The 22,745-nt window shown below is 40.7% G+C and overlaps 1 protein-coding gene across 2 annotated transcripts; it reads right to left on the bottom strand.

Moving 5' to 3' along the window:
- Positions 1 to 345: 345 nt before the first annotated feature.
- Positions 346 to 21,855, bottom strand: ibtk (inhibitor of Bruton agammaglobulinemia tyrosine kinase). Of its 2 annotated transcripts, none has more exons than XM_044358563.1 (29): positions 21,677 to 21,855; positions 20,170 to 21,103; positions 19,906 to 20,002; positions 19,436 to 19,560; positions 17,900 to 18,010; positions 16,168 to 16,338; positions 15,859 to 15,976; positions 15,341 to 15,521; positions 14,311 to 14,434; positions 13,816 to 13,993; positions 13,414 to 13,567; positions 11,906 to 12,290; positions 10,883 to 11,139; positions 10,708 to 10,794; positions 10,515 to 10,597; positions 10,248 to 10,285; positions 10,038 to 10,134; positions 9,813 to 9,914; positions 8,968 to 9,085; positions 8,608 to 8,668; positions 7,681 to 7,808; positions 7,227 to 7,339; positions 6,851 to 6,996; positions 6,400 to 6,518; positions 5,962 to 6,069; positions 5,672 to 5,830; positions 5,088 to 5,288; positions 2,041 to 2,173; positions 346 to 1,590 (listed from the first exon to the last, which is right to left on the bottom strand). In XM_044358563.1, exons 2-29 carry the CDS (start codon positions 20,491 to 20,493, stop codon positions 1,465 to 1,467), a joined length of 4,044 nt encoding a protein of 1,347 aa, XP_044214498.1. In that variant the 5' UTR covers positions 20,494 to 21,103; positions 21,677 to 21,855; the 3' UTR covers positions 346 to 1,464. The 2 variants fall into 2 exon arrangements, with proteins under 2 accessions (XP_044214498.1, XP_044214499.1); XM_044358564.1 differs by having other exon boundaries at positions 5,971 to 6,069; positions 21,677 to 21,854.
- Positions 21,856 to 22,745: the final 890 nt, after the last annotated feature.

The raw sequence follows: 22,745 nt of genomic DNA, 5'->3' as shown, positions 1-22,745 counted from the left end.
CTCCCTGACTTCCGATGTGATGCTCTACCTGTAATTACAGCCAATAAAGTCCCTAAATCGCCACACTCTCCGTTCGGATCAGGGTCATCATAGTTAATCAGAGGCTGAGACTTGATAATGGTCGTTTGCTCATGCAGGGCAGCAAACGTGTCAGGAGACAGGCAGATTAAATGTTATCTTTATTAGATGCTGTGAGAGCCACATTTTCCAGTAAAGGACTGAGCTTCTGCAATAAAAAAAGACAGCAAGATAAAGCAAGGGAATAATTGAGAAAATTAAATTTGTCTCCCTTTTCATTTTGTCCACTGCAATCTAATCACACTGAAACACTGACAAGAGACAGGGTCATTGCACAGGTGAGATATTTTATTGCATGCCATTTTCTCTTCACATCCTTAAGTCTCTCTCTCACACACACTCACACAATCATCTGAAGATGAGATTACATGGTCCAAAACTGAGGTAACTACACAGCTGACATTGGCTCCAAAAAAAGAGAATAACTAAATAATGAAGAAAGAAAATAAAGAAGAAAAATGATCCTCTAGCTGCTGTATGTGGTCATTATTGGATAAAGGCACACCATCTCCTTTAAAACACTTACTTCAAAAGGCTAGAAAGCCAGTTCCACACAATCAACCCCAACTGAGCATTCAACTGCAGGAAATAAAGCATTTTAAATATGACAAATATGCATTTTATTCATATTAAATACACATTTACTGATTCCAGCGAGATTAGCATGTCACTGCAAACCAGCTGAAGCAACCAATCAAAGCAATGTAGGTTTTAATGGAGAAAAAAAAAAAAAAAAAGGACCATAAAAAGAAACTAAACGTACTGCCTTGGTAAACAGCTCAATTTACTTCTCAAGTACAGCTGATGCTCTGCCACAGTTGATAATTGGCACTATTACTTTCTTAATCACTGAGAGCTTCCACTGGTTTAACACACATACATACAAGCCCTCGAGGTGATGGAGTTTGGACCCATTTAGTGGTTTGAACATCTCCATTTCTTTTCGTTTCTTTGGCAACTTCAACTTCACATTACTAATAATATTTATTTGGGAAGGTTGTTTACATTTTGTATTATTAGTTTGCCAAGCGATACATAACCCCAACAACAAAAAAAAAAATAGAAATGCATAAGTAACCCCAAGCCCAAAACGTCTCATCAGGACCACATTCAGTTATTATGAACATTTATTCTCTCTTTCACTCTCACACACACAAACAAACAAACAAAATGTTGAGCAGCAATCAAATAAAACTTGAAGTAACACTGCAGAAACAAGATTTGCATCAGACCCGTCCCAACCAGGGCTGGGTGAGTCTGAAGGTACATCTCAACACGGATGTGATGAAGCTGATGATATTTCGGGGGAAGCTGCCAACAATACTGAGTGACAACTGCAGGGGATGTTCTCACTTTGATGTTATGTAGCGGCTGTGCTGTCAAACATCAGTGTTTATTCCAGGTTGGGGCTGCCATGGGACCTCGGGAAGACCTCTCCACCACTATCAGTTCATCGGGGTTGTCGCGCGCCTTATAATGGAACAGAAGGTCTTGGATGGCCCGCTCTTCAATCTAGAGAGACAGAAATAGACAAGAAAAGGAGACAAAATTGGGGGTATTGTGGGCAAAAAAACCCACACTTTATTTGAGGTTGAAAGGAGAAAATGCTGACATTGAGAGCTTGATGATAATAAGAGTGTTTTACATAATGGTAACCAGAAAGCCGCAGGGGAAAAAAGTGCTTTATGAAGGCGCTGACAGAAGCCTGGCAGCAGCTGGAGGGGAGCAGAGAGGGCTGTCAAAAGACACAACTGAAGGCACCTTATTTCTAACTAGCACTGTATAGAGTATGATGTTCATTAGATAAACATCTGCCAGATAAGGAATGAGAGGAGACGTGTGCAGTGGCAATATCACCCTGAAGCACGTAGTCACTCACTCACACATTCAGTCGTGGCAGGAGTGTGTGTGTGTGCGTAGGTGAGTGTGTAAGCACTAACGCACACGGACAAGACGTGTTACCTGGATGAGGGCCAGCGGCTTCTCTCGGCTGCGGATCAGTGCGGCTTCCTGCTGCTTCTCCTCCTCCACTATGGAAGCAAAGGTCACCAGAGAGGAGAGGGGGGGGCTACCCACTGCTCCCAGCACCCAGGGCCTGAGGGGAGAGACAGATGAATTAAAGAGAGAGAGAGTGAGGATGGGTAGTATTACTCTCTGTTGTTTTAAATAAGCTTAGATACAGGCAAGACATCAATTCTTGTTCTTCTGCAGTGCTGCATTTGATACAGTGTATTAAAAAACATTGTTTATAGACCGGAAAATTGGGTAGGACTAATGGGACCAGTCCTACGCAGGTTTAAATCATATTTACAAGAACAAAACTTTTTTCATCTTTAATGGAGAGTTAAAGTCTAAATACACGACTTCATCAGGCGTTCCACAGGGTCCAATTCTTGGTCCTGTTTTATTTAATCCCCACATTCTTCGGTGAGGTAAGATGATTCACAATAACAGTATTTCCTATCATAATTACACAGACAATACTCAGCTTTCCATGTGACTTTCTTCTGATGACTTCCATCCTGAGTAACTGATTCAGAGCATTGACCTTATTAATAACTGGATGTCCAAAAAGTTTCTTCTACTCTAAAGGGACAAAACTGAAGTTAATTTTCTGTAGTCTGCAACACAGGTGCTCATCTTCTTAAAAAAAAAAAAAAACTCGGCAAAGACAAAGAGTACGTCTCACCAGTTCTTCAGACCATTTAAATCAGTAAATGATTTGGCCCAAATATATATATCACTGACCTGCTTGTACAATGTGAGACACCAAGACCTGTAAGATCTGCGAGATTCTGCAAAAATAAGCTTGCTGTTCCAAAGAGTGAAGCTTCATTCAGTCACTATACACCACACTTGTGGAACAAATTACCAGAGATTGTTAAGCTGTGCCCCAACTCTGAATGCCCTTTAAAAAAGCAGGTTTAAAACTCTATTCTCTGCTGCTTTCATATGTTGTCTTTATAGCTTTTTTTGTTTTTCTGCCTTCAGTTTCATCACAGAACTGCCTCTAAATGTGTACACATGTTCACATTTTTAAAGTCAGTCTTTTAAAGTTTGTTTCCCACATCTTCTGAAGTTTTAAATGTTTGAAACTGCCTTGTGTATGGATTGTGCTGTATAAATAACTTTGCCTTCACACACACACGTAATATTTCTTTCTCTCAAAAACCAGACTGCAGAACATGTCCTCCTCTCAGAATATTTACATTCTTTGACTCTAAAACTAAACTTGTATTGCTTCCCCTTATCCACGATGATCCTGAACATCTATTCAACATATAAAATACAACATGTCACGCAAATGACATGAGCTCCCTGCAGTCTGATTTGTGTGTGCTTAAAGTGATGTCTTTTTTTTCTTGTGGCCAAAAATGTTCCTTTTCAGTCACGATGATGCATGTTAAAGTAGTATGGAAAGTAGAGTCTATGTATGTAAAGAGACACCTCTGGAAACATTCACAGAAGACGTAAGCGAAGCAAAAAAAAAAAAAAAAGTTGACATTCAATCAAAGTGAAAATATTATAAAAGCATCTGTATTAATTTTGACTTTGGATATGGAAACAGGGTCCCAGAAGGCAGATGTGAGAATATACGAGGCTGCTACTGCTGCTTCCTGAGCCTTGAAGTCGTCTGTCTCTCGGCTCATCCAAATACCACGAGGAACCTGAAACCTGCTCCCTGTTCTGTATGATGTGGTGTGACATGAGGGCTGCCCTTATCGATTCTGATTAACATCACCGGCTTCACTAGAGTGACTCACGCAACTGTTTAATATCTAGTGGTCTTCTCTAGAGATTGCAGCATGAAGCGTGGGCAAAAACATACAGCGGAGGAAGTATCATATCAGATAAAATATCAGACGCACTTACAAAAAAACTAGGAACATGTTATTTCATCACACGAAAAGACTGATTGTGACTATCACTTCCACAATTACATTTATGTGTCTCTTTCACACGGGCTGGCATCAGAGATAAATATAATACGGAACAAAAGGTTTTCTGTCTTCATGGACTATAATTCAACAAAGAATACATATTTATGGACTTGAACTCACAATCCTGTGTGTGTGTGTGTGTGTGTGTGTGTGTGTATGTGTGTGTGCCGTGTTTGTCCAGCTGTGTGGAGCCGCTGTAAAGGTCAGGATGACTCAGTGTCTGCGGGCAGGTCAACACAGCTGTACCGGGTCATTTAGAGCTGTTCGCCTCACTCTAACCGGAGGATCACGCCTCTCTCTTTCTGTCTCACGAGAGGAGACCCTGTCAGTCGCCACTTACATTCGACAACCTGTCCATCCACACTTAGTTTTTTTTTTTTTTCCACTGTCACTGGGGAATCAGTCATTGTTACTTCCTTTTTTGTGTTTTAATTTCAAAACCACTGTGTTTGTGTCACATCTTTATTCCTGTTTTTAATTTCCAAATAACCCCAAAAGATTAAAAAAAAAAGCTTAATTTTTGAGTATTTTTTGGAGCTGAAGAGATGAGAAAAATAATTAAGAAAAATATAAATTAAGTTTTTGTTAAATAAAGTATTATAATAAGGTTAGTTTTAAGTTAAAAGTGGTATACTGTATCTTGTGCATATATTGTGTGCATGTGTGTGAGTTGGTGCTTTTAACAGCAGTTTTATGAAGACACTCATTTTTACTTCCCTTTTTATGTCTTAATTTCAAAACCACTGTGTTTGTGTCATATCTTTATTCCTGTTTTTGGCTCCACAGGATTAAAAAAAAGCTTTATATTTTGGGTATCATAATGAATTAATTAATTACAAATAATTAAGTATTATAATAAGGTTAGTCATATGTTAAATGTGGTATCCTGTATCTTGTATATTTATATATAGTATATGTGGGGGCTGGTGTTTTTTTTTAAAAAAAAAAAAAAACCCAAACAGCAGTTTTATGAAGACACCTCAACAGCGCCTCCAAGTGGTAAACAGCAGTACAGTCTACATGCGGTCGACCTCTCTGGTGTGTGTTGTGTGAAGGCACCATTCTTACCCAGTGGGTCTCTCTGGCTCGCTGCTGTCAGCACATTTGAATGTGACCCTTCTACTAGTAGGAGTAGCACTGACAGGGGACCCCTGGGCACTCTGGCTCCTCTGAGCTCCTGTTTGCCCCAATCTGATCAAGCGGTTCTCCTCCTCCTCCAGCAGAGCCCGAAATGAGCATGAGGAGGGCGGGGACTGGACTGCTGTTGCCCTGAAGATGGAGATGAAGGGCGTGAAACATTGATTCAAAATAAAAAGGTGGTGGCACTTTCACTACTTCTGCTCCTATTCAGTGGACCTTCTTTATGGGTTTCAAGAATCGGCATGGACAGTGTTTATTACAATGACAAAAACTATGGTGACAAATATCCACTGACAACCTTTTTAAATAAAAAGTCATCATTAAATACAGGAACTACTATAAAATGCATTTTCTTTTGTATGACCCATCTCTGTTTAGCACCCATCTAGTTCTAACTTGTAGATATACGAAACTATCTGTTACACCGGTGAGACTATAAACCCATCAAGAGGAACCAGGAAGTTATTTCATGACGTGTTGTGTCAGTGGTCTCCATATTCGGGTTCACTCACCAGGCCTTCCCACTGCTGCTTTTGGATGGGGTGACTATGGGGGCGGGTTTGGATGCCGTGGACTCCACACTGGCCTCCTTGTTGGCCATGGCCAGCATCTTCCTCTGCTTCTGGGACAGTTTAGTGGGAACAGGGGAGTGCTTGCTGATGGTGCTGACACTGCAGGCAGGCGGAAAATTATGTGCAGTTAGTTGAAGTGAATAACAGTGAAAAAAAAAAAAAAAGGTCAGTCATGTGTTGCAGTACAGAGTAAACAGTCACTGTAAATTGTTTGTAAATCATCTCCTCACGTCTTGTACCTTCCAGGGCTTTTAGGAGTTGCTCCGAGGGGCTGCAGAGAGTTGGCTTCCATGTCCATGATGGTTCTCAGATCCATGACCGGGGGCGGACGAGCAGGACTGCAGATTGTAATAACACAGTCACACATTCTACGTAGGACATACAGCTCAATTTACAAAAGTTTTTTTATTAACTATGGTCGAAAAATTTGCTTCTTTCTCCAAACCTCCTCTTCAAAATGAAGTGGGAGGATATTAGGTCTGTTGTTGAAGTCAGAGTTATACCAGATTTCCTAATACCAGATTTCATCAGAAACCTTGTATCAAATTTCAAACCTGCTTTTCAAAGCATATAAAATAAGTCAACTTTGCCTTGTGAACGTTTTGCCTCCAGCGTTTTTATAGGGAGAAGAAGAGTAAAACAGTAAGATTTAGTCCAGTCCATCTTACCTGGGAAGGAGTTTGGGGATGATTTGTGGAGCAGAGTTGGGGGGAGTTGGGAGGCCATTCCTCAGGGAGGTCGGGGTGCTGGGTGGGGTCTTTAGCCTCTGACTGAAAGCCTTCTCATCCTGCCGATGAGAAACAGACCGGTTCTAATGAACGAATGTAACTTTAGCTCCTTCAGTCTAGCTGTGCAGGCTTTATAACATTGTTTTATTAAACCTCACCTACCACTGATTATAATAACAAACACTTGTTTACCTGCAAGCCAATTTCTGTTAATCTACCATGATCATGCAGTTCCTTGAGCACAAGTGGAGTTTTACTTTTTGTAATCATTTTGTGATGGACCAACAGAAAGTAGCACACGTCTAGTACTTGCACGATGTCACATATAAAAATACGTGTCATTGTTTAATGACGTAAATGTATCTGATTGTTATAGCGATCATATACTAACCTCCGCTCTGTCATGGAAGACGGGTGACTGCATGTCTCGGGGACTGCCCACTCCCATGCAGCTGCCTTCTGAGTCCGACGTGAGCAGCTCCTGCAGGGACTCGGTGGAGTTGGCCTTTCCTGACTTCACCAGACACGGGGAAACCACTGAGAGGGGACAGAGTGTGATAGTGAAATTATTACGTATTACCTAAAAATAACCAAATGCTTTAAAAGGGAACTGATGGATGTGAGACATAAAGAAAAGACTTTGGTGTAGTTTATCATAATGTGTGAATATGTGTTGAGTGTAACATGATAGTATTTTTTTTTTTTCCTTAAATTGTATTGCATCACAGTTTTGTCTGTGTGTGTGTGTGTGTGTTTGTACAGTATACCTGCAGCAGTAGGGCTTTGGATGATATCAGAGAGAGTGTAGCCCCCTGAGCTGTCAGAACGTCGCCTTGGTTTCTTTTTCGCCTTCATCTTGGCCTTCTTTAAAAGTATTTCCCTGAGGGAGGACAGTTTTATACAATCAGTGACATACATTTTTGAGGGCCAACAATCTTTAAAGATGTTAAAGCGGCTTTTCAAGGACTCGCAGACATCCTAGTTAGCTCCTTTTGTAAACTGTATATCTTAAGTAAATACAACTTTGCGGTTCATTAGTCTGTACCCATGTTAGAAAAACAATTTGAAGAGGATTGTAAAAGCACGAGTTTCTTTTTAAAAACCAAATGTAATCTATTAAGACATTTACAAAACTACAAAACTCTGCACAGCTGCCCAATAAGAAAACAAGCACACCGAGACTTGAAACTAAGATACTGGAACTGATTTCTGCTTGTGTACCTGCAGGAGTGATCCAGTTCTGCTTCTGGTTTGGGGCTGAACGCCGAGTCCAAATCCTCATCCTCATACACACTGAGGTCTGGAGCACCTGGGTACGGGGTGATAATCCTCTTTTGCATGGCTGGGATCTGTAATATATGTGGAAAACTATTAAAAACACTATCATAGACTATTGTTCACTCTCAGTGAAGCATCGTCAGAACAAGGTGTCCTTAAGTATTGACTGTACACAAAATAAAAATGATTTTCCAAATGAAATAGAAATACCGCATACTGATTTCATACACCAAATATTCCAATGTTAACCATGTGCCAAAAATAAATAAATACATTAAAACAAACTGTGGGCGTCATTGGCAGCCTTAAAAGGAAAAATCTCGCCCTGAGTGCCTCTGACACTGCTCATCACATTAATCTACAATGTTTAACACATGTTGTGAGTTATTTAGTCGTTGCGTATTTTGATTTACTTTCATGGTGCTTTTCTATTCCCGAACATTTCCCACAGCTCTAAAGAGTGTGTGAGAATTTGCTGCATTCAGCTGCGAGTTATGGGAACAAAAACAATAGTTACATGAGTTTTTCCCGAGAGTCACTCCTTTTATGCAAGACAAAAATTGTCTTGTAGCTACTGTCTCCTGAGGCAGCTACTGTGTGAGAAATGGATTTCTCTGCTCTCTAGGATGGATTTCTCTCTGTATGATTGTTGAAAGAGTAAAATTTTGTTTTTTGTCTCTTTGATTGTAAGACCAAAACCCAACAGTTTCTAGTGATGCGTTACATTTGTTAGATTTCTTGGACACAGTTTAATAGTATTACATTCTCATGCTATTTTACTGAAAAAAAAAGACCAACGATAAACAAACAAAGTGTTGGAAAGTATGACACAGACTGGGATGCTTGCAGGGGAGGAGTGAGGTGACTCACCATCCTCCGGTAGGCTGCAGAAAGCTCCACCAGCACTTCATCACTAAGAATATCCAGCGCTCTGAGGGCAGCACGAAAAAACGCAACAAACGCAACAAAGAGAAGACACACACACACACACACACACACACACACACACACAAACAAACAGGAGAGGAAATATTTTTAGTTTTCTCATGTTGGAGCAAGTATTTGTCCTGCTGAATTTATCAAAATGTCCCTTCCCCCAAAATGTACTGCAGTGCAGTTATAAATAAATAAATATATAAACAATATAAAGTAAAAAGCTGAAATGTTCTAAATCAAATTGTATTAAAAGATCTTTCAAGATTCATGCGAGGTTATGATTCTGTTTCTCACTTGGACTCCAGCAGGGCGGCCATGTTGAGCACAATGAACTGGAGGCAGGAGAGTTTCAGCTGTTCGGCGTTGTACACGGTGGCGAACTCCAGCAGCTCTGCAGCGTTCTTCAGAGTCACTGACAAGAGCAAAGCAAGCAGCTTCATGAAAAAAATTTTTTTTAAATTATGCAAGTATGTGTGATAATATTCTTTTCTACTGATTTCTTTTCTATAATAATGTTGCATTCACATCATATATAATTTGTAGGCACAACTTTTAAAAGAGGAAATGCATGAAAACATCTGTAGTTGATGCTTCCTGCATTCTAAGCCAAACTTGTTGTTTAGTTGATATTTATGATATTAATACACATGGACTGGCCAGCTGTAGATGATGCAACATGTTGAACTTTAAGACAACACCGGATCAAGTCTCTTAGGAAACTGAATAAAAGAATGGACAGCATTCTGTTAGTAGTTATTACTGTGTTTCAAACACTGTCACTTCACTGTGCCCCAGCTGTATGTATCAATATTAATTTAGGTTACAAGAACTTCCAAATTATCAGTCACTTATCGCTCATTTTAATCAACACATAGTCAAATCAGATTTCATATCAGATAAAGTGCATATTGTAGGAACGCGAGAACTACATAGTTTGCAGAGAACCTCTATCACAGTGTTTCTGATGGCTTTAAAACTACCACAAAGCATGACATACTTTTAAACTGTTGCTTTTAACCTTCAAAATCTATCAAATTGTTACTTCCACATGACATTAATGCACCACTATGTCAAAATAAAGGAAAAGGGCAAAACGACTGTTGCAGGAAGGATAAAGGAATAAGACAGATAGGACATACGGTTCTCAGTGATGACGACCTCACACATCTCCTTCAGGCGTGTGACGAGCAGCTGGTCAGCTACAACCAGAACGTTGCAGACAAACTCTACATTCAAAGACTCTGTCGAGGGGAAATATATTTCTTTTTACTGTTCATGCAAATTCAGTGTTTATAACTAATACATCATCATAGAAATACATATTCAAAATGTGCTGTCAGCCAACATAAAATATGAGAAGCTACCTTTAATGGTGGGAGACTCATCTGTGTAAATATACTCGAGAATGACCTGCAGAATCTCTGAGCTAGTGGGCATCTCCAGTGCAGAACAGGATGTGGCCTGAGGGGAGATAAGATAGTATGATTATGTCGATGAAACAGCGATGATATCTTAAGGTTTTTAAACACTTACACACTGATTAAAGAATGATGCGGCATGAAATAGCAACACACCTCAATCCAGGGGTTTCCAAGCATACTGTGGAAGTATTCTGCAGAGAAGACGGACACGAAAATAAAAACATTGCTACTTTTAGATTACAGGCGATATAGAACTTGTTTGGCTTGTGAGGCCCATTCATTTTTTTTCCTACACATCTAATGGCACATATGCTACACATTTTACATACATTTACACACACTTACAGTTTCTATGAATGTACATTATTAGAAACGTTGTTGTATGTGTGTCTTTGTTGATGAAGTGTTGGCCCATCTTACCTAGTCTCGCACAGAGCACGCTCTTGTGACACGGAAACTCTTTACCATCTTCAGATTTCAGGGTGACATCACAAAGGTAGGAGCTGTGGAGACACAAAAAGACAAATCTCAGTAGACTGATATTTTCATATCAAATGTATTATCTAGAATCTATTCTGTCGTAACAACTATTAATAAACACTTGTATACGTACCATTTTTTCTGGTTGAATTTGAGTTTGTTGCCAGTTTTTTTGTGTATAACATTGATCTTTCCACTTTCATATTTGACTCCATCCAGTCTGTCGGGAAGTAAAGACAGCACGATTAACAAGAAATGACACCGTATCTGATACCGCGTCAGGGTTTAGATCACACTCGTTTTCTCACCGTGCAGACAGGCTGCCCATGCCCAGCTTCTTTGCAATGCCCTGTAAGTTTTTCACAGGATTGGCCCCTCCCTCATTAGCTCCGGCCTTGTCACCTTTGCCTCCTTTCCCCTTCTTAGCAGGCTTGGAGCCCTTGCTCTTGGCCTTGTCACCATCTCCTTTGGTTGCAGGGGGGAGGGAGCGGTACACCTCGAGGGCTGAGCGACCTCTGAGGCCCAAGTCCTGCAGGCTGCTGATAAGCCTCTCCTGCTCTGAATCCTGGCCAAGACAACAGAGCGAGTGAGTGGAACACACGCTTCATGAAATAACCACAGCTGAATGAGAGGTAACTGTACTGAATTCCCACAGTATTAACCAGGTAAATAAGGGAAAAACTGACAGGTATTAGGTAGGATGACTCAGCGAGGACTGGGGTCAAAAATCTGCACTCGAGACTGCCAAGGAATGAACACTGTATGCGTGAATGAGCAGCTGGAAGTTTGTTAAGTAAACATGTTTCAGCTACGTTGGTGATTTGTGGTCATGGTTTACTGTGTTTTGAGCTAATGAGAGAGTTTGTTTGTTCCCAGTTATATTTCTTTGAGTAGACTAAAGCCAAACCATTTTCACACCACTACTAATAAGCTAATGCGCTAAGGCTAACTTGTGACTGTAGCATGCTAATGCTAAGTTATGCTAATGTGACAGTTTGTATTGATTTGTGTCAGTTTTACTGTTATATTGACTCACTATTGTTTATTATTGTGATTATTATTCCATATAACATACGTACATACCTACTTACATACAGTAGGAAGCTGATACACCTGTTTCTGCAACTGTGCCTGATACTGAGCATCTGTGTCTATCTCTCTAACCAAAGACCCACTGTAGATGAGGAACTGGAATACAGCTTTTAAGGGATATGCATCATGTTAGTCCTTCTAAACTTTGCAGTAACACTTCTTTAAGGGTTAGGCACACATAGTAACACCATCCTAACAGTTAGGTGAATGATGGCCCAAGATTTCATTCTTTTCCTCACCTGGTTTTGTCCTGTCAGGGCCATTGAGGCTCTCGGTCGGGCCCCGTGCACCAACAGCTCACAGGAGTCTGTGTAGATGAAGTGCAGGGCATATTCCAGCATGTCCGGTGGGACCTTCTCCAAAATGAGTAAATCACAGCCCACGGCGTCTTCACTCTTCCTCACTTCTCTATCGAGCTCCTCGTCGATCTCGCGGCACTCGGCCATGAACTGTTTCCGGAAGAACTCGGACCTCATGGACAGGATGTATTTGTGGGCCGAGAAGGTGCGATCACCAGCCTGAAGCGTCACATCGTGTATGCTGTCCATTTCATCCGCCTCATCCAAGAGGCTCCGGAAGTGTTGGGAGAAGGAGGATGGAGAAATGCTGGGAATCTCATACAAGCTGCACAGGGTGGAAACATCAAGCGATATGATTAATAGTATCATAGAAAAAGGGGTGAGAAGCTTCCATGACTCCAGTAAAGTAGTATGTTATCAGCAGGGAAAAGATCTAAAAATAAAGATAACGACACTCAAGCAAGATAAGACAAATATTCCTCTATTTAGAGTTATACCCAACTGACTAAATATGACAACATAACATTTGGTCTTAAATCATCACAGAGTCACTGGGGAAACAAGGCTTTTAAAGTAGATATCTTCTATGCTTTACCTCTTGATAAGAAGGTCCAGGTTTCCACCTCTAGATGGCAGAGCAACCTGTTCAATGCTGATCATGTCTAGATCTAGATATTCTGTCATTTCTCTGAATACTCTTTTCCCCTTTACTACTTAGTAGTTTTAAATTTAGATGGTTTGTCAACACATGCTTAGCCACAAGGATAAATGGTAAATGGTAAATGGACTGTACTTGTATAGCGCCTTTCTAGTCTTCCAACCACTCAAAGCGCTTTTTACACTACGAATCACATTCACCCATTCACACACTTTACACTACGAATCACATTCACCCATTCACACACATTCATACGCTGAATGGGTACAGGGGCTACCATACAAGGTCCCAACCTACCCATCAGAGGAAGCTAACCATTCACACACATTCATACACTGATGGCACAGCCATCAGGGGCAATTTGGGGTTAAGTGTCTTGCCCAAGGACACATCGGCATGTGGACTAGAGGAGCCGGGAATCGAACCGCCAATCTTCCAATTAGTGGACGACCCGCTCTACCTCCTGAGCCACAGCCGCCCCCCAGCTTGTAAAGAGCAAGTCAAAGTAACAGTAATAAGACACTTATAGTTTTTTTAATTCCAGTGAGGATGATCAAAAGCATGTTAGTTGAATGAGGAAGATGATAAAGAAGAAACATATACTAAAAATTGCTTATCTTTTTATTTCTCTCAGGCAGTACTCCACTGGTATAAAAAAAAAACATTTTGGTGATTTCTTTTTTTTTTTTGAACTAATGGACTGTCAGCTTATAATGCAATTTTTTTCTTTCTTATGACTTCTTTACTCGATTGTGTGCAGTATTTCTCTGTATCGAGGGAGATGATGTACCTTGTTTTGGGGTCGGCCTGGAGCACTCCAAAATTTCGACCTTTAGAGTCCATGGTGATGTTCACAGCTCTGTGGACGTAGGGCAGTTTCTCCAGACGAATTCGCTCGTACACTGTGCCAGCGTCTGAGTGGCCACAAACCTCGACGCTGACGTCTGCAAGATTACAAGAAGCATGCAGATCAGATTTAGAATTATATTCTGTATAGAATAAAAACTTATGTCAGTCTTTTTATTAAGCAGTTTGTAAACATCATTGGCAATAAATGATAAACACATTCTTATTTTACTGTCAGACCAAATGAAGTGATGGATGCGATCAATGCAAGCATCAAAAGAAATAACTATAGCAAAACATTTTGCCAACTCAGTGTTTCAGTATACCATGTTCCTAAATTCCTCACCTTTCTTCTCTCCGTACTTCTTATATTCTCCGGCCCACACTCCACTGAAGCCCTCCCCCTCCTGAGTCACAAACATCATGCCGTTTTTGCTGAGCGCTATGTCCGACATGAAAACCTGACGCCCATATGCCCACCGGCACTGTCTCACCGAGCAGCCGGAAGAACGCCAGCAAAACACCTGACAGAGGTGGAAAAATACAAGAGAGAGAGAATTTATGAAAAGTTACATAGACAAGTCTTAGTCACTATTTCATCTACAGCACCTCGTATAGGAAAGACTGGTTTGGGATTGTATAACTGTCTACTATGCGCCATAGGTTAGATAACAATCGGGGAAGCAAAGCAATGTTAAAAATAACAATGTCAACATTTAGAAACTGAGGCAGAAGTGAGATTCACCCACAGTTCTGTTGCTCCATAACTGATTTCTCCCTACCAGGTGCCTCAAAAGCAAAATGAAAAGCATTTCCATTTATACTTATTGAATGCACTTACCCTCCCAGCTTCATCTAAAGCCAAGATGGCCACCTTTTGCCCTCCTCCCTCATTCAGAATCTGTGGATCCACACGGTGGTCCAGACTCCCGCCGCTGACCAGGACCTTCTTGATGTTGAGCTGCCTGAACAGAACAAAGCCAAAAAGTTCATCAGAAAAAAAGAATATTAACTGTCACATTCAAAGGTGCATCTGTCAAACTTTCGGTCATGATTGCATAACAGTTATGTTACAGACATCACCGAAACGAAAATATACAACGCAGACATACATGTGAATGACATACTCTTGTCAGTATTTAAGTATAATGTACTACATTAATCACTTTGCTTACTTATGGGTTAAGATCTACATTGCTGGGTGAAGGATGCTCGTTTAATAATCAGTTGATTTCATTTGCATACAGTTAAAATTCAGTGTTGTGTTTTTTAATAGAAAGGTGCATTCCTGGCCCTACTTCCCTCTCCGCATAGTCACAGAACTACACAATGCCAATCAGAGAAGAAGATGAGAGCACAAAGCTGTCAATTTAACGGGTGATTTGCTATCAGCTGTCATTCAAATTAGGTCTGATTAGAGTACCGCAGGCGCTCCCAAACAAAAATCTGCCTTCACATGCAGCTCAGTATGAGTGTGATACAGAGCGACAGTGCCCTGTTGGTTTGAACAGGCTGCACGTACCACTTCCATCTATAAGCAAGGCATTATGTTACATATTTTTACATATGGCTTACAACTACCTGCATCATTGGTCTCTGTCTGACATCTTAAGGTGCAGTGTTTTGTTTCTTATGAATGAATCGTGGGCTGAAACAGGGAATTTACACACTGTGCATGTGATGTAGTATTTTCATATCTCAGACAGTGTATAACAGGACAATAACAATTTGTTTAACTGCACTTATAACAAAAACATCAATGAACTGTCACCCTGCTTTCAAAATGTTACTTGCTTCGAGAAAATAAGATTGACTCAGTCTAGTTTTTCTGTGTAATGAGGAGGTGGTTTAAGTCCTATTATTTTACTCACCTTGAAGCCATTTTCTTGCACTGGTAGTCAGCCAACAGGTAGACGTCCCCCTTCTCTGTCACAACTACTGTTGCTCCATCGCTTGCAGCAGCCATTGCTATGGTAACATCCTTGTGGTGCAGGGCTGATACCTGCCGAGGAGCTGTCACACATTTCTCCCCGTTGGGGTCCAGCAGGTAACCTGAAAATCAAATCACAATTAAGTATAGATACTATGCATTAATACTATATCCAGTTGTCCAAATATATATCCAATACTAGCATTTTACTGAAAAAAAATAGATCAATAAAAATAATAATTCTACCATGACATCAAGATCATTACTCACTATGGGAGATATGCCTGCAAAATGTTTGACTCTCTCCTTTTACTCTGGCATGGTAACACTTTAGCATAACGCAGGTTGTGAGTTTCATCTTCACGTGCTCAGATTTACATCAGTTCTTCAGTCACATCAGAAAGAAACATCACTAAATTTATAGTGATGTTTAAAGGACGTTTCAATGTTGAGACTTACCCAGTTGCCCTCCATTGAGTCCCATTGTATAGACAGCCTCCCTGGTCCACAGCACTGTATGGAACCTTCCTGCTGCAACTCCAATCACTGTCCTCCCTTTCAGCGTCTTGGAGAACACCTACAAACAAAAAAAATACTATTAAATCTCCAAAAGACACATACACCCTATTAAACAGACAACTGATTTAAGAAAACTTCATATTTATCATTTCATACACCACAGTGATTCAATCTCATTTAGCTTACAAACAATGCTTGTTACATGCTGCCCATCTTCATCACTCCTCACCATCATCTGCTACATCCTACCTGTTTAGGAACATGTGCAGAGGCTGGAGGAGGAGCCAAACCTAGCTGGTGGAAGGTGTTGAGGCCAAAAGTGTAAACGTAGCCTTCCTCTGTCAGCACTACCGTGTGGTCTTTAGCCGCTGCCACCTGGGAGCAGTGGTGGGACATCAGACCCTCCACCATCCGAGGAACCTGAGTGACAACATAGTGAAAAAAATGAGGAAAAAAACAGACATTTCAACAGCCCAAGCTCACTGCTAAACAGTTTAATGAGGTCTCTTTGGGTTTGACCAATAAGAGGTATTGAAGATTGTTTCCTCTACATTTACTTGTGACTCAGTACTTTGCCTACATTTTGTGCACAAGAGCAATCCTGTGTACAGTACTGCCTTATTTAAACTATCAGTCATTTAAATGGCATTGTCAGAGCAGGAGTCCTGTAGTTTTCCAACAATGAATTGATCCTAGTAGATAGTATTTTCTGTGTATTCAAAGCCAGAGAGCACAAAGATCTATTGTTGTCCAAAAACGATTAAAACATGTCACACTGTTGCACTTGGTCAGATGTTCTTTCATTAACATCAACATGGACGCTGCAGTTTATTTTGAATCAGTCTCACATAAACCATCCTGCTGCTACAAATGCTATGCATCAAATGTGTATTAATCCACGGCTTAAAATAGTCCACAACAAATACATGATTTAGCCCTGTTTGAGTAATCTTTGCTAAAAACTACATTTCCCAGTTGTTTAAAAATAAAACTATAGATTTTTTTTTTACCTATTTTTAAACATTTACATCTCCTGTGGAGCTGAAAGGGCTTGGGTCTGAGAGCCACAGACGGGTCAGAAAAGTTAGAAAGTATTAAGAGACGGACTAACACATTGATGGTTTTCAGTCTTTTCGCAAGATTTGTTGACAATAAGAAAACAACAGATAACTCCAGACTTATGCTGTAATGCATGAAACTACTGTTGATACTAACTCAACAGTTACTTCACAATAAATGTATTTGATGTTTTATATGAGGTGAGATGGTGTATGGCAAAAATGTAAGTGAAGTTAAAACAGGATTTTTCATGCAGGGACTCACATGAGACTCTCCTTATTTACATCGAGCAAATCACTTATTTTTCATATTATCCAACATGGATTGCGGAGAAGATGACGGTGCCTGCTCCACCTAAACTGATAAAGACATTTTTTTGCCTTTTAACTCAGCCACCACCGATGCCGTGCCTTATCATTTTGTGGCACGAACATCTTTTAGACTGTACGTTCCAAGAGCCAACGCTCCTTTCACTTTCACTTTTCACACCAAAACAATCAGTTTCCAAACAGGAATGTCTTCTTCTCAGAATGGAGACACATCAAGACTAGCGTTTAGACACTGAATCTGCACTAACTAACTAAACTCATCTCCAGTCTGAAACTGAGTGAGAGGATCAGCAGCTCTTTCAGGAATATTTCATTGCAGATTTTACAGACTCTGTTTATGTAGCTGTGGTGAGGGAGGAACCACAATGTTTTTAATCAGTTTTGGACAACATGACTGGCTGAAATTGATAAATAAATTAGTAACATTCGGTAGTATTTAAAGCCCTGATATGTAAGCCTAAACTTAACATTCCTTCGTGTTTTCTTTTTTCAGTTCACAAAGAATGATAACACACTGAACCACCGCTGAATATATCAGTGTTCAGTTACTTTTATATAAGGTTGTACCTACATGATGCCAGAGGAAGACTTACCAGATAAGTCTGTTCATCTCCATGACCAAGTCGTCCTCCCTGTCCATGCCCACAGGTGAACACCTGGCCTTTCTGAGACAGGAACACAGAGTGGAACTTGCACAGGACCACCTAAAAGGAGAAGGAGATTAAACATGAACATAAGTGTGATGTCTTGAATGTGTGTCTGAGGTACTGTTTTGTGCTGATTAAGACTCTTGTTATTGTAATTTTGACCTCATAGCAGAGGCTGTGGTGCATCTCTTTCCATGTCCCTCAGCCAAGCCCTCTTGTAGTGATGGTAAAACACTATGCCAATAAAGGGCAGGGCACAAGTGGAAAAGCAAACATCATTACTAATACATTGCTCCCCTCAAGCCTTCAACAGAGCACAGAGATGTTTCCCAAAGTATCACATTGATGTGGACATTCACACACACGCGTACACATCATAGTGGTTCATTTAATTAAAAACATGTCATTGTGGAATTAATATTTAACCTCTGGCACCTGCTGGATTGGACTAGAAAGACAAAGACTATATGCTGTGCCACTGGGTCATTGTGTGGTCATGAAATGAGATCCATCTGTTCTCTACGCTTCATGAAATTACTCTGCATGACAAGTGCAGCTGGCCAAAAAAAAAACAAAACACAGGGTTTCTTCTGTAAACAGTAATAAAATAGTGACATGTAAGCCCAGATCAATCTTTTCATACCAAATGCACAAACCACATATCTGCTTACAAATGCCAGGTCTTAAGAACAGGTCATTATGCGTTGCTTAATCTAGTATAACCAGCATCTGGTGTGTACAAACACTATTGAGGGTAGCTGCACTGGTGCCAGCAGCTGTATTAATCACACTAAGAGCATTCACATGACAAGTGCATGAAATTGTAGCCAGGCTGGCACAGCCTGGCAGCATGGCTTAACCATGCACACACCAGCTCAACAAAGTCACAAATTAAGACTACAAAGAAGAAGACAAACCCAATCGCTCCATACTTGACACACCGACTCTGCCCTCTGTTTGACTCTGATGCCAACCGAAGCATCTTTTTTTCTTATATTCCACCTCCAGTCCAAATATAACTAAGAACAACCATGCCTAAAATACTGTGGCTGTATCACAACTTACTTCATTTATAAAAAGAAATACAATTTGTACCTCTCAAGCAATGCCAATATTCCCACAGCTGTGGTTTCACCAAGAAAGTATGAGCCATGCTTAGAGGAAAAACATTTTTTTTTTAATACAAATGCTCATCTACCCTAAGGAGACAGTTGTGTAATACAGGACACTGGGGAGGGGGTGTTTTTGCTGGTTTACCTAGGTGGTGTGCCTTATCTGAAGAGCCCATGTGCATTGGCTTTTTTTCATGTAACACATGTTCACACAGAGTCTAAGCTTCAGGCCATAATTGGTGTGACGGAGGCGCATGCAAGTGGGGTTTTCAGGGTGGGGAAGCCCTCAGCTGAAGTCTCGACAGGATTGTGGAAAACACTCTCTTATTCCCCAGAGATCTGAGACAACAACAGTGTGTTGTTAGCCTACCTGCTTGATGTAAACTCCAGTCCTGGCAAACACATCGACTAGCTCAGGGTGCTGTCGGCTCTCCTGATTACCATGCCCAAGACTGAAATTGGTATTGTTTCCCCACGTGTATACTTCAGTTGGGTCTGTAAAGCGGAAGAAAAAACACAATCACCAGCACAGCCGCAACACTGTCTCCTCCTAAAGTTTGACTTAAACCACTGGTTTTTTCTACCATTAGAAAGAGGATGTCCTGCTCAGCTTCCAGGAAGTCCTCTTGTGATATATATTGTGAAAACACATCCTAATGGCTAGAAGGAAATCTGATATTGCACAGGCAGAATTCAATCTCATGCATGTACAAATGTGAAATAAATGAGTCACCATGACGCTCATAAGCCTCTTGACAAGCCCAAAACTGAAGGAGTTACTACTGCATCATATTGGTGTACAATGTCAACTCATGTGCAGAGGGCATCAGTTTTTCTTACCAGTGTTTTTAAACACAACATGTGTTGGTCGGTCCTTCATTGTCAGGTCCAGAGCAGAGAGACCCTCCTTGTCCTGAGTGGAGAGGAGTCCGCCATGCTGAAACAAAGTTAAGAAACAAAAGCTCAGATGGAGGTCAAATTCTTGGAAATGACCTTTACGCGCTACACTTTTGGCACCGTTTGGCTTTACCTTGTTTATATGCTTTATTTCTGACGCTTGATAAAAAACAGAACATGTTTAGGTGGTCCACCTTAAACACATACCTTGACCAGAGAAATGAGACAGTGGATCTGTCCGTAGAAGGCGCTGCGGTGCACAGCGGTCCAGCCTGATTCCTTATCCTTCACCATCAGATCAGCACTCTTACTCTCCAGCAGCCACTCCAGCAGGGCCTTCTTACCCAGCGAGGCTGCCAGGTGCAGGGCTGTGCGACCAAAGGCATCCCGCAAGGTGGCCGCATTGTGACAGTGTGAGGTCAAGAAGGCCCGCAGCTGCCCCTCAGAGCCACCCGTCAGTGCTGCTACCACCTCGTCCGCATGCTGCAGTGAGCGGCATTTGGGGCTGCAGTCCGGCAGTGCCAGACTCATCCTGACCTCCGCCGAATCCTCGCAGCGAACCCTCCTCCCTTTCTTATTACACAGTCCCTCTGACAGCCCACCACCCACAATTGTAAAGAAACTCAAAAACAACACAATGCAGGGATATAACCCAAAACTATATCAGTTAAAATGTGTTTTGTAACAGAGCTGCCCTCCAAGAAGAAAAAAAGTACATAAGCTGACAAAAAAAAAAAAAATGTAACAACAAAAGGTCGAGATGGTTTTGGAGTGCTAGAATTGTGCTTGTGTTGAGGTTCCACCGCACCCTAGCGACCCCAAAGCCTTTGTGTGACTTGCTTCAATCCACCATTTCGACCACAAAGTGAACACAACCTAAGGTGCTTGCAGCATACAATGGCATCAAGAATTCAATAAATACGAAACGTCCTATGTGTTTTATACAAAATCGTACATTTCAATGTTTGCAAAAATAGTTTTTCCTCTATGTACTCTTTAAATAATTTACAAAAGGCAACAGTATCAACAACCCTCTGACCTTCTCATCCAGCAGTCCAACCACCAAATTTGAGGGGAAAGGCCCCCTTTCCCCCCAAAATTCTCACTTTGCTTTTCAAAACTCCATAATTGTAGAGTGCACCTGAGGAAGAAAGAGCATGATCAATGAAAGAGCACCTAAATTAAACTTCTGTTTACACATACACACCACATTTCAAAAACAGCTTTTGCAAGATGCAGTTGAGGGGTCCGAGTCTGCAAGTGCAAAGCTCAAAGCAAGTTTGGCCTACTTACTGACCAAGATAAACTGCAAAAATCAGCTGAGTTGACAGATATGACAAGGCTCTGCAAATAAGATCGACACTCTTAGATTTAGACTTTGCATATGGGTTATATTATGTGGAGAAAATGCACTAACGTTAATAGGGGAGGATCGTAACGTTGACTAAGCATCAGGATTATGTAACATGCCAAGTTAGCCCAATGTTATGAGCTGGTTAGCTTTCCATGTTGGCTGCATCCCAATTCATTGCCCTTATGTTCTGGTTTAGAAAAGTGAGCTGTTTTGAGCTATTTAATCCAATTTCTTTATTAGGATAAGCTTAACCTAACCGGTATATATCCCATTTCCCACATAGCTTCACTGACACATCATCGCACGTTAGCATTAGCGCACTGCGTTGCTAAAGAACATTAACGTCGATTCATTTCTTACCTTCCGCTAGTTAAAGAAGAAAGAGGACAAGCAGAAAGTTGCATCAGCGGTGTACATCCACTGTGTCATTACTACAATCATGCGACGCTAGCTTTTTTTTTAACTGGAGCAGATTTTGACAGAACTGAACGCCTGGAAACCTGCAGGTTGGGTAAAAACGCCTAACAAACATCGAGACTTCTGATTGGTCAGAGCGTTTACATTCCAAGATCCTATTGGTTGATTTTTGGGGGTGTTCGCTGTGCTTAGAGTTTGCTGTTGCTGTAAATATGACGTCATTGGAATTTTTTTTAAACGTTTATATTGGAAACATAATTTTAGAACTAATGATAAATATCTTATCAGAAAACCACATATTATAATAACCAAAAATGTAAAAAGATAATGTCGAAAATGCAATAAAGCCTAATTATTAATTAATTAAATGTTGTTATAAGTGTGTTACAGTACATTGCCTTCATGTAAGACTCAACAGTTCAATCTCATTCACCATTTCAGTGAAAATAGCCCAGCATTCTTACATAATGGTGATGTTTATCCTCTCTTAAATTAAGTATCTCACAAATATAAAATTGTACGTGGGTTTGTTGTTGTTGTTGTTATTGTTTTTTGTTTTGTTTTTTTTACAATTAACACTTGAAATGATGAAGACACTCACAAATGAAAGGGTCATAGAAAATATGACCGATACATTTGACTTCTTTAAGATTTCATTAAACTCTTTTTATAACACAACTCCAACTAAACTGATGTTATAGCTGTATTTGACGTATAATGCCTTCTTTGTCCTGACAAAATAATGATCTGTTCATTTAATAGAGAATAATACTCATTAGATAGATTCTGGGTACAGTATCACTTTCAGCCTCAATCCAGGTTGAAATACTCAGATGATTGTCACATTGACCCCAGCTAAGAATAGGAGAGGGTCGAGGGAGGGTGAAGCTAGGGTTACACTGGGAGCCACAGCGGGGTTTCCAAATATGACATATTGATGAGTACGCCCTCTCTCGCCATTCAAGCATGGGCACATCCACAGTTTTGCTTCTAAGCAGTATAATCCTGCATA

Source organism: Thunnus albacares, chromosome 8 (assembly GCF_914725855.1).
Source record: "Thunnus albacares chromosome 8, fThuAlb1.1, whole genome shotgun sequence".
Lineage (NCBI taxonomy): Eukaryota > Metazoa > Chordata > Actinopteri > Scombriformes > Scombridae > Thunnus > Thunnus albacares.
This window is presented reverse-complemented; position numbering and strand designations above follow the sequence as displayed.